Source organism: Episyrphus balteatus, chromosome 2 (assembly GCF_945859705.1).
Source record: "Episyrphus balteatus chromosome 2, idEpiBalt1.1, whole genome shotgun sequence".
NCBI classification, from domain to species: domain Eukaryota; kingdom Metazoa; phylum Arthropoda; class Insecta; order Diptera; family Syrphidae; genus Episyrphus; species Episyrphus balteatus.
The window spans coordinates 49,713,645-49,726,280 of NC_079135.1; the positions used below are offsets into that span (position 1 = coordinate 49,713,645).

General features: G+C 30.9%; 2 protein-coding genes across 2 annotated transcripts in view; one reads left to right on the forward strand and one right to left on the reverse strand.

The window, feature by feature from the left end:
- Nucleotides 1-2,419: 2,419 nt before the first annotated feature.
- Nucleotides 2,420-3,717, reverse strand: LOC129911765 (inositol monophosphatase 1). The gene is made up of 4 exons (XM_055989678.1): nt 3,595-3,717; nt 3,397-3,530; nt 2,972-3,337; nt 2,420-2,913 (listed from the first exon to the last, which is right to left on the reverse strand). The coding sequence occupies exons 1-4, from the start codon at nt 3,664-3,666 to the stop codon at nt 2,649-2,651; spliced, it is 837 nt and encodes a 278-aa protein (XP_055845653.1). The 5' UTR covers nt 3,667-3,717; the 3' UTR covers nt 2,420-2,648.
- A 7,966-nt stretch (nt 3,718-11,683) lies between these two features.
- The window catches only part of LOC129911755 (acetyl-coenzyme A synthetase), a 32,308-nt gene continuing 31,355 nt past the window's right edge, over nt 11,684-12,636 (forward strand). Inside the window, exon 1 of the mRNA XM_055989665.1 lies at nt 11,684-12,085. Within this exon, the coding sequence (XP_055845640.1) occupies nt 11,775-12,085 (311 nt within the window). The 5' untranslated portion in view covers nt 11,684-11,774. The remainder of the gene's footprint in view (nt 12,086-12,636) is intronic.

The window sequence follows — 12,636 nt, forward strand, 5'->3', positions numbered from 1 at the left end:
TAAAAAGAACATATTTAATGCACACATTTTGCATTGATTTTTTTTTTTCAATGCAGAACATTTTTTATTTGCATTCAATTTTTTTTTTTTATCAAAATATTTTTATTTACAATCAAAATTATATTTTCAATGCAAATATTTTTCAATTGCAATTACATTTTTTTTTGTCAATGCAAAATATTTCCAATTTTTTAGTTGCAGCTAATTTTTTTTCACTTGAAATAATAATTTTTTTTTCTAATGCAATTTTTTTTTATTTGCAATAAATATTTTTTTTGAATTTGTAGCATTTAAAAGAATGATTTTTTACAACTTTGATCCAGCTGTGAAAACTTAAATAGCTATGATAGATGTATTCAGAACTAGAAAATAGATTAAGGATGGTCAAAAAGGGGGAAATATTGCACCCACCTTCCACATTTTCAGTTATGGGGGACAAATTAGTGCTTGAGATGTAAATGGGGGATAGTTCTCTCAAAAGGGGGACGAATGGTTACCCTAAATCTAACTCAAATAAGCTCAAACAAATTTTGTCGAATTTTCACAGCTATTTTCGATTTTAGTCAAATATCTCGGTTTTTGTAATTGGTCCTAGACAAAAATCATATCTAATTTATGTAGTTAATTGAATTTCCTAAATTTTATATTAAGAACATTTTTGTACAAGACTATGTCCACGAACCATAACCGTTTAAGGGGAGATAAGAAATTATTGAGTTCGTCTCATAAAAACTTGACATTTTTTAATATTCTGCAAATTTTTCTTAACTCGAGTTAGCTGGTGTTAGCCTATCTATTATTATTTTTCGTAGAAAATAAATTAAATGAGTGTACGTAGATTCAAAGGAAGGCAATTTTTGATCGTTCATGATTTTCCTAACTCGACTTAGATTATATAAAAGCGTTGCATAAAAAAATATTTTCATTGACGGTTTATGAACTGTACACAAAAAACTTATATTTTAAAAAACGTACGTTTTTTTTAAATAACGATATCTTCTGCACCATCATTCGAATAAAGAAAAAAGTCAAAACATTTTTTTTTCTTATCAATTTATATTAAAATTGACTAAAACTATCTATTTATGTATAGTCAAAATGTTTCTAAATGTAATTTGAAAAACCATGGAATTGTCCATAAGGGGATTTTGGGAGACTTTAAATCTGCTAGAGATATTGAAATCCTGCTTCGCTACTAATCATAAAAATTCATGAATTAATTTGTCTGACCCTCTCAATACAAGGTTTTCTGTCTTTCCTGGATTATGATAAAAGTATCATGGGCCAAGTTCAAAGTTATTCATAGACAATTTAAATTCACTCCGATATCTATCAAAAAGAGTTGCTTCTAATCTGTGTAATAACTTGAAACTTAAGAATATAGCCCATTAATAAGTTTTCGTTAAAAAATGCATTTCAGATAAAAATTCCATTATCTGACCACGGCGTACAAACCTTTTCTCATAGCCTTAAGCCTAAGTAGAATACGCTGATTAGATTTGGTTTAGTTTATGAAAAACAAAAAAACTAGAATGCAATATTATTTTTATAAATAAATGCGATTACAATGCAAGAGAATGCAAAACAATGCTTCTCACGGTTCTGTATGCGTTTTCATGACCTCCCCTCTTTTTACTTGCTATCTCATGGTTTCGATTTTTTAAAGAAAAGAGCAATTTAGGGAATTCTTTTTTTTTTTTGTTAAAATGACTCCTACAGTTTAATTTTAATTATAAAATTACTTTTTTAAACCGTGATTAACGGTTGTCTCAAAAAAAGAAACAATTTTTAATGCATGATTTTCCCTAACAGTCATAACTTGTCAAAATCACAAAAATCTTAACACTTATTATCAATTCTTTTTGTGGCCCTCAAAAGTTATGGCTGCGTCGCAGAATCTGGGTGTTAAATTAATTAAAAACATATTGATGAAATTCGATGCCAAACCCGTGCAATTGCCAATTTAACTACCACTTTCATTCGTTTAATGTTTTAATTTTCTCTTGCAATCGGCCCTAGCAAGGTATCCGTCTCCGTCTCTCCGATTCGTATGAAATTGGACAAATTTCCACTCCGACGGAAACCTCAATAGGACTATATGAAAACAGACAATTAAGCTTAATCCTCTGAATGCTTTACAATACAAGGCCTGTCGTTTGTGTGATAACTCTTAACCTTAACAATTCATATTGTGCAGCATAACCTTATTGAAAAATTCATAATCTTCAAGTCGATTATCAACTCGAGAAGAAGAACGGTAAGTAGCCGATTTAGTGAAACACCGCTAAGAAATCTAAACCAAAGTGACAGATTGTTTAAGCTGTAGGAGGTTCTTTATTGATTAAAGAAGCTATTATGAACCATTTTTTTAAGTTCATCATAACGTTCAGACAGAAATGATTGTTAAAAGAAAATCAAAAGATTTCTGTATATTCTTTGGTTTTTTATTTACTATTTGCTTCAACATTTAATATAGTAATAAATTATTTCATTAGTTTCTTTGTTTAACAAATTCTTGCAACATGGAATTATTTACAACACATATCTTTTACTTCCAACAAATCCTTTATCTCCAACATTATCATACCCTGAGGTATTATTAGGTTTTATTAATAGACATAAATATTTAGTTATTTAATAAAGTATTTTTAATCATCTCTTGGCTGTGGATAAAACTGTGTCAGATTTTTAGAAATCTCTTGAGCCAATTCCATACTAGAAGCCGCCAAAACACGTCTCGACATCATATCGAATTCCCCACCAGCCGGATCAATGACTACTCCACCAGCTTCTCGAACAATTAAATCTCCAGCGGCGACATCCCAGGCATGAATTCCAAATTCATAGTTGCAATCAGCTGCACCCAATGCAACCATGACCATATTCATTGCAGCAGAGCCAAGAGTACGAAGGCTATAAAAAGATAAGAAAAAGGAATAACTAAAGAGTGAATTAGGGATCTCCTTCATACCCATGAACCAATGCAGCCATTTTAGCGAAATTCTCCATAACCACCTTCAACTTAGCTGGGTCACGAGTCGTTCCAAATTCTGTAGTAACAAGAGCCTTCTTTGGGTCCTTCTCACCACTCACATTGATCGGTTTGTCATTGTAGAAAGCTCCTTTGCCTCTAATTGCAGTAAACTTTTGTTTGAGCATTGGATTATAGACAATTCCAATCTCAGTGACTTTGTCAATAACCAAGCCAATTGAAATACAAGAATGTGGGAAGCCATGGACAAAGTTCATTGTGCCATCAACCGGATCTATGATCCAAGTTGGTGCATCTGTGAGTTTGGCAGTTACACCATCGGCGCTCTCTTCCTCGCCAATGAATCTATACAAAATTACATAATTCTAGAAACACAGTCTTCCCTCTAAATCTACAAATCTTACTGATGTGATGGAAATATATTCTTTAAACCATTTATCAATAATTGTTCGACTTCCTTATCGGTTTCGGTAACAAGGTCAATGTCACCGCCTTTACACACGAAAGACTTGCGACTATCATTGCGATCGGAAATAATCTTTGGAATAGAAGAAGAACAATTGAAATTGATAAGCAAACTATCTTATAGATATAATAAGAACCTTTCCAGCTTGGTTAACTAATTCCAAAGCAACTTCAAAACATTTTTGGACATCTCTATCGGCTTCGGCCATTGTTGTAGTTATGAATTAAAGGACTTGATTGTCGTTAATTGAAAGTGAAAAAAAAAAAATGTTATAACAATGATGAATGCACGCACTGGTTTTTTAATTAAATTAATGGAAAAATACAGCAATGGTTGGATAATTTAATTGAAAAACAATGCACACGACGAGAAATGATTTGCGAATGGTGATTCTTTTTAAAGTACACGAATAAGGCAGGAAAACATCTGAAGTGCTTCTTCTTTTCAGATTTTGACGTTTAAAGAACACGCATATATACAAATGATCAAATAAACAAAAGTAAATAATCATTCACAATGGTATTTTAATGAAACATGTGTGGCAGATCACAATAAGAAATAAATAAGAAATAAAAAATGTACGTTTTTTTTAAATAACGATATCTTCTGCACCGATCATTCGAATGAAGAAAAAAGTCAAAACATTTTTTTTTTCTTATCAGTTTATATTAAAATTGACGAAAACTATCTATTTATGTATAGTGAAAATGTTTCTAAATGTAATTTGAAATACCATGGAATTGTCCATAAGGGGATTTTGGAAGACTTTAAATCTGCTAGAGATATTGAAATCCTGCTTCGCTACTAATACAAATCATAAAAATTCATGAATTAATTTGTCTGACCCTCTCAATTCAAGGTTTTCTGTCTTTCCTGGATTAGGTACGATAAAAGTATCATGATCCAAATTCAAAGTTATTCATAGAGAATTTAAATTCACTTCTAAGCCAATCCGATATCTATCAAACAGAGTTGCTTCTAATCTGTGTAATAACTTGAAACTTAAGAATATAGCCCATTAATAAGTTTTCGTTAAAAAATGCATTTCAGATAAAAATTCCATTATCTGACCACGGCGTACAAACCTTTTCTCATAGCCTTAAGCCTAAGTAGAATACGCTGATTAGATTTGGTTTAGTTTATGAAAAACAAAAAAACAAGAATGCAATACTATTTTATAAATAAATGCGATTACAATGCAAGAGAATGCAAAACAATGCTTCTCAATGTTCTGTCTTGCTATCTCATGGTTTCGATTATTTTAAGAAAAGAGCAATTTAGGGAATTCTTTTTCGCTTTTTTGTTTTTGTTAAAATGACTCCTACAGTTGTATTCTAATTATAAAATTACTTTTTTAAAAAAAACATCTGAAGTGCTTCTTCTTTTCAGATTTTGACGTTTAAAGAACACGCATACATAGAAATGAGCAAATAAACAAAAGTAAATAATCATTCACAATGGTATTTTAATGAAACATGTGTGGCAGATCACAATAAGAAATACGAAAAACACTGGGGAGCAAAATAAAACATCTTAATTTTACAGTAAAATCAAATAATACAGTAAAATCAAAAATAGCTTAATCAACATGACGCGACATACAGTCGTGTGCAAAATAATTGGGACAAACGAAGTTTCCTATAAATTTTGCTATATTTTCAAATTAAATTAGAAAAAAATATAACAGATCAGTTTTGATGCTTAATATAGCCTGCCTTGGTTTTTATAAGCGTGTTTTATCTTTTGGGCATCGATGAGTCCATCTTTTCGCAAATATTTTTGATTTTATCGTCATGAAACAATACATCAAAAATTGAAGAAATATGCCTAATTTTTGTGGTGCAATCTCTATTCCTGAGCGTTCTTTACTGATTGACCACAGGTTTTCAATTGGATTGAGGTTGCCAGGTCAATCCACAACATTAATTTTTTGACTTGCAAAGAAGTGCTTCAATTTGTTGGATTTGTGGCATGGAGAAAGATCCTTTTTTACTTGCGATATAGGTACTATATATACGGTGACCATCCGTCCCGGTTTACCTGGGACTGTCCCGTATTTCTACAGGTTATCCCGGGTTTTTATTTAAGAAACCTGGGGTCGTATCACCGCACACGATTACGATCATACGTTAACGTTTTGACTATTTCTCTCTCTATTTAATCAAAACAAAAAGATAGAGACACATAGCAACCATACGATAACGAACGTATGCCGTAGTTCGACCCCTGGACGTATAAGTGTCCCGTATTTTGTTATTTGTCCCGTGATTGTCCCGTATTTGCACATTCTCTAATTTTAATATTAAAAATTTTAAATACTTTGTACGGAAAGTGGTTGGAAATTAAATTTTTTTCAAATTTTTGGACAAAGTATTAAGCCTAGTACGCTACTGAAGCAAAACGAAAATTGTTCTAAGTCTCCAAAGTCAGAAAACTCTTTTGGAGCAAGTAAAATTGACTAGACAAATGGTAGTGACAAACGATTGAAAACTTTCCAAATATTCTAGCACAGGGTAAGAATTTCGTTTTTATTTTTCGAAAAATGAACGACATATGAAAGAGAGAGAGAGAAAGAACCCAACAATTTCAAAATCATTTAAAATAAAATTTTAATGTTTAAAACAGCTCTCCCGATTTTGATAAAAAAAATATTTGTTTTTTAGAAGTTATTGACAGTACCTATCGTAAACGACTTGAATGATTTCAACGAAAATGCTCCCATAAAATCGCTAAGGAAATCTTTATATCAAAATAAGAAACAATTATGAAAACTAATTTAAAAAGATTTTTTTTTCAAATCAATATTTTCAAAACTATCCGGGTTTCGCTTCCAGAAATATGGTCACCGTAACAACTATATATCAAGTTATGCATTCGTAAAAAAAAAAAAAGTTGAGATAACATTTTTCCATGACATTACGATGGTAGAGAATGCCAAAAAAGTGGGTCCCAGAAGTCCGTCTGTCTGTCTGTCAGTCTGTCTGTCTGTAAACGAAGCTACAGCCTAAACGGATGGACCGATTGATGTCAAACTTTGGAGGTAGCGTTATTTGGCGACTCTCTAGAGGGATTTTTGGAATTAATTTTTTTGGACCAAAAATAACGGTACTTGTCTTATACCGGTTTTAGTAAAATTGAAATATCTCAAAAAGGGCTCCAACGATTTTGTTTAAAAAATTAAAATGTTAGTTTTAAGCTAAGGTCTATTTCTTAATGAAAAATTTTTTTTTGGAAAATCATTATTAACGGTACCTGCCATAGAACCGTTTTTTTCAAATCCGATTATCTCCGAAAGTGCTTATACGATTTCAACGAAATTTTTTGTGAAGAAAAATTTATATAATTCAAATATAAACCAAAAATAAAATTTCGAAAAAAAATAATTTTTGGATTTTAAAAAAAATTTTGAAAATTTTTTTTTGAAAAATTATTTATAAAAAATTAGTTTTTTAAAAAACGGCTCTAACGATTTTGAAAATTTTTTGTCCAAAAATGCATCTTAATATATCAATCAAAACTGCATACTTGTTTTGGAGGGCAATTTGATTTCAGATTTTTTTTTATTTTTTTTTTTAAACGAATTTTATTTTATTTTTCCAAATTTCTATATAAAAAGTCTTAAAAATTTAAGTAACTTTAACTCTAAGATCAAGTTCGTGCGACCCAGTCGTGCATTTTACTAAAACCGAATTTTGTACCGAAAATGTCTTCCGAGTGTTTTGAAGCAGCACTTGCGTCAAAACTTCTGCATATTTGGTTATTATCATCATTCCCTCTTTTGGCTTCAGTTTTGCGGGAACTTTAGATATGAAACACCCCAAAACATGATTTTTAGGGAGAAATTTTGAACCTTGAACAATATTGCCGGGTTGGAGTTTTTCTTTTAAACTTTTCTCCCGACACTTACCCTGAATCCTTGGACCTCAAAGTGATTCTCGTTGAAAATTTATGTTTTTAATTGAACTGGCAACCATCCTGACCTTTATCCAATTAAAAACCTGTGGTCAAACAGTAAAGAATGCTACATAATGACGTGGCGACATGGTGACATAGCAACATAGCGACATGGCGACATAGCGACATGGCGACATTGTGACATGGCGACACAGCGACTTAGCGACATGGCGACATAGCGACATGGCGACATAGCAACATGTAACATGGCGACATAGCGACATGGTGACATAGCAACATGGCGACATAGCGAGCAAATGGTCATTCTTAGAGAAGATACGTTTTTTTTTTTCAAAGGATTTTCAAAAAATTTATTGAAAAAACAGTCAACCAAACTGAGCAAAAGCTGATGAGGTTACGCCGATACTTTGTCAAGAGGTATGTATTATATTTGTAGGTACATGATAAAAAAAAGAAACAAATTGAAGTGGCAGAAAACACCTTACAGCACAGCAAAGCGATATCATTTAAACCCATCAGATAGTGCCTGTTAGACTAAAAACTGCATTATAAGCAGTTTAATAACCAACGGTTTTATTTAATATAGAATTCGAAGTATAATTTCTGTTTTCATTGATAGGATTTGAAGGTTAAAATTGGAATGGAAAATCCTCTCATCCTCTAAAAAAAGTAAGATACAGGATGAGTAGGCATTATCATTTGCTCACTTGTGGCTAAGCATTTAAAATTGCCTTTGAAGTAAAATTAAAAATAAAATAGTTTTACTTATCTATCGGTAGGTACTTAAAAAAATTACGTTGAAGATAACTTTACCAAACAATTGTCTTCCTTTTCAATGATACTTTTAAGTTGGCTCGTGTATTATCATTCAAAAAGATCTTAAAGATCTTAATTTAATCAATATTTAAGTAGATGACTTGCAGAAACATAAATGTGTGGTAAAATTTTAAATTTCATGATATTTATTTTTTTAATTTTGTACTAAGTACCTGTTGTGAAAACTGAAAACTTGAAGATCTTTCAGATAAAATACAACAGCACGATTTTTGGAATCAATAAACTGAATTATCAATTATTTGGAGAAATTTTATTTTATTGACATTTCCATACTGTTATCTAATTTTAAATTGCTGTTTTTCAATAAATTAGATATGTATAAATATACCTACCTACTTGAAATTTCGTGTCATTATGAAATAGTTGAATATCTCTATAATGATTGCTAATAATTCAGGTTACTGACGTCAAGTCCGTACGGAAGCAGGCTTTTAAAAATAGGAAAAAACAAATTTAATCGGCGCACTTAAAGATTTTGATAAAGAACTAAGTATTTGAATAAATGTCAAGAAAAATGGCTTTGCTACGTTGAATGATCCATCTCCACCACCAAACTCTTCAATATAAGAAAACTTCAAATAATTGGCCAAATTATAACCTTAATATAAGTATACATTACATATGTAATGCAAAGTGGGAAACATAGGGTATCTTAGGCTTAGCCTGGAATCAATTTTGTGCAAAATTCTGTTACCGCAAAATTATGTTCCATTTAGAAACTCTCTAAGAATTGTATACCTAGTATAAAGCCCTTCAGCCAAGACTTGTCTTAATTTGAGGTCTTCATGCCATAATTTGTAAAAGGCTTGAGACACACCTAAAAATACCGATGAACAACTTTATTTTTTTGAGAGCTTTCTCAATGATGTCGGTGATTCTGTGCACTTGATTATTCGTCAAGTGCTTGCTTCTAAAACCAAATGGGTGATCAGTATACAAAAAATTGGCTTTAGATAACCGAAACTAAACTCCTGCTCAAAATTAACGCACACATTTTTTTTCTGAAGTTATACCCCTGCATCTTATTTTAAAAGGCTTTAAAATTCTTTGGTGCATTTTTTTGTGTTTGCTTTTCGAAGTCGAAAAAATGCTAAACTGCAACAGTATTATCAACCAAAAAAAAAGATAAACCAAATTAAACAATTCCAGGAAAACTGATTATAAAATAATTTTTTGTTTTTGAGAAGAAAAATTTAAAAAAATGGAAGTGGGTGACGGTTCTTTCCCATAATTGTATGCAATACTTGGTATAGTCTCCTCTAGCGCATATGACAACCTGGAGTCGTTTGTCCATTCCACTAATTAACTTTTGAAGGTTTTGTTGTAACACTTCTTTCACTAAAGTTTTCAGTTGATCAAGACTGCTTGGAGGTGGATTTCGGTCGCGAATGCATCTAATCAATGTTTCCTACACATGTTCTATTGAATTCAAAACCAGATTTCTGTGTGGTTAATCCGAAGCTGGAATATTAAAATCTTGTAGATATTCTCAAACTACTCTAGCATGCATTATCGTGCATCAGACTAAACTGTGGACCAAATCTAGGGGTGATTGGAACCGGATGCTGTTCAAGGGCATCAGTCAAGTATTTTTGGGTACTTAACTTAGGTCTAGAAAGGCTCTCTAACTCTGTAGGTGTTGTAAAGCAGATTTAACTCCATGAAATTTTATGACTCTTCTCTAAAAGGTTCGCGGGTTAACAGACAGACTTCAGAAAATATCTCCCCAAATCTTCCCGACAAACATTTTATTCTATACTTGAATTTAAGATCACTATTGTCTCATTTGAGAAAATAAACATGATACTGTGGCATAAAGTAATAGCATTACTTTACTTTAAAATAAATAGATGGGCGTTAAATTTGAGCAGGAGTGTAATAAAAAGGAAAACAAATCGAAAAAACTTAGTTTGGAAGGAAAATAAGTAATGAATTTTGTTAGCATTTCAAAATGCAAAGTACTATATTGTTTTATTGCTGTTGTCTTTTTTCTAAAAAAGTACAAGGTCCCTTGTTTGTCTAAAAATATGGAATTTTCAAAAATTTCCTCCAAATCCATCGAGTGAGACATCAATTGGAAGGTCTCTTTAAGCTCTTTTCATTCATTCTCATATCTTTTCCAAACTAAAAACTATTTTCATTCGTTTAAGAGAGGCATTTGTTTTGAAATTAAATGTTATAGAGTCGCATTTACTATTTACGTTAGTTTGCATTGGGTTATTTAACCATAATTTTTATTATTTATATAACTCATTTATATCACACTTTTCTTCAATAACTTTTTTATGAACACGGCTATTGTAAAAATGGGTTGTGGTCGAAATGCTGTATGTTACAAAATTCTGTATTCAAAATACTGTATGCCAAAATACTGTATGTCAAAATTCTGTATGTGCAAAATGCTGTACGAACAAAATTCCGAAAGTCAAAATTCTGGTTGGTCAAAATACTGTATTTCAAAATTCTGTACATCAAAATTCTGTATATCAAAATTCTGTAAAATAGCTGTAAGAAATGTCGTTTTGATAATGTAAAAAAGTGCGCGCGCACGATATTTCTTACAGCATTTTTACAGAACTTTGAAATACAGATTTATTTATTTCTATTATAGCCTCCGTTCTTGAAATATAACCGTTATAAAAAACCCTTTTTGTATTTACAGTATAATGACATACAGAATTTTGGTCTTACAGTATTTTGAGACCACAGAATTTTGTCGTACAGAATTTATGACAGTTATCTAAATAAACCGTCCAGCGAAACAAATTAACAAAAAAGCTTTATTATTTCAAATTTTTACAAACTGTTACAAAAAAATGAAAATACTTAGTTTATTTAAAAATTTAATTAGTTAGATACGTATCTAACTGTTACTACTGCTACTGTTGTCTATATTATCAATTTTCTGATTCACTATAGTATCGTGAAAATATCATCAAATCATCATTAGATATTTGATTATAAAATCATCCGACTTATTTACCCATTATTCACAATAATAATAAACAACATGCCATCTGTCTTGATCTATCCCATATGTTCATTGAATTCTTCCATTTCCATCTACCTATAATAAAAATCTACTTAAAACATGACAATTTATTTTGTATCTCTCTGCTCTCAGAGAATTTCAAAAGTTTTTTAGTTCAGTACCTTATTGTTATTGTATCTGAAGAATACGCAAAATTAAAGCTCTCATTTTTCCCCTCTAATTTTGCAGAGATGAATGAACGACACAATAGCACGCTCGTCGTCGTCATCGTCAGCAGTCCACACGTACTGGCAACAGAGAATAAGCACCCTATATTGAAGTGAAAAAAACTAAACTTTTCAGTTCGCGAATTACTCTTTCTTTGGACGGACAGAACGGTCTAACAATTAAAAAAAAAATTTAAATATTTATAAAAAAAAAAACTTCACTAATGCCAAAGTGAATAAAAAAAATTAAATTAATTAACTTTAATCAAATATTTTATATTTTTATTTCAAATTTAAATAAATGAAACAATAGTGTATAACTGACATTATTCACGAAAAAAGAACAAAACCAAAAAATATATCAAAATGCCATCTGAAAAATCAATTTACAATCCAAATACGTTGATCAGTCGCAATGCATACATTTCGTCCATGGACGAATATCGGAAATTCTACGAAGAATCTCTGAATAATCCCGAAGAGTTTTGGTCTCGTGTGGCCAAGCAATTTCATTGGGAAACTCAAGTTGAAGCTAAAAAATTCTTGCAATTTAATTTTAATATTTCCAAAGGACCTATTTTTATTAAATGGATGGAAGGTGCCTCAACGAATATTTGCTACAATTTATTGGATAGAAATGTACGCAATGGATTAGGGGAAACTATTGCATATTATTGGTAAGTCATGCTAAGGGAGAGGAGGGTTGGTTGGGATGAAAAAGGGGGATGAATTCAAATGAAAGTAGATGAGAATCCTTTAAATGTCAGAGTGAAGAAAAAAAAAAGGACTCGTATACTGTTTATTGATTTTTTGCACATATAGTCGCAAGTTATTTTAGATTGTGAACGAAATGTTGGCTGAATGCGTTTTTGGGGTTGAATCACAAATCACTTTTGTTTTTTTTTTTTTTACTTTTTTACTTTGTTTTGTTTTGCGAAAGGACAAGTAGGAAAAATCAATTAATCATACAATTGCCAGTGATCTGGAGAATCTTTTGAAAAAGAATGAAAGTGAATGATGTCGATGGATTTATTCACAAATAGAGTTATGAGATATTTTTGATAACTTTATTTTATTTTGAGTTTATGCAAATATAAATAAAATAGACATAATTTTGATTAAATTAGGTAGTTAAATGTTTACAATTTTTTTTTAAATAAGGTTGCCTTATCTATCATTGTTTACCATACTATATACACTTTCATTTCGCTTATAGGTATGTATCTAC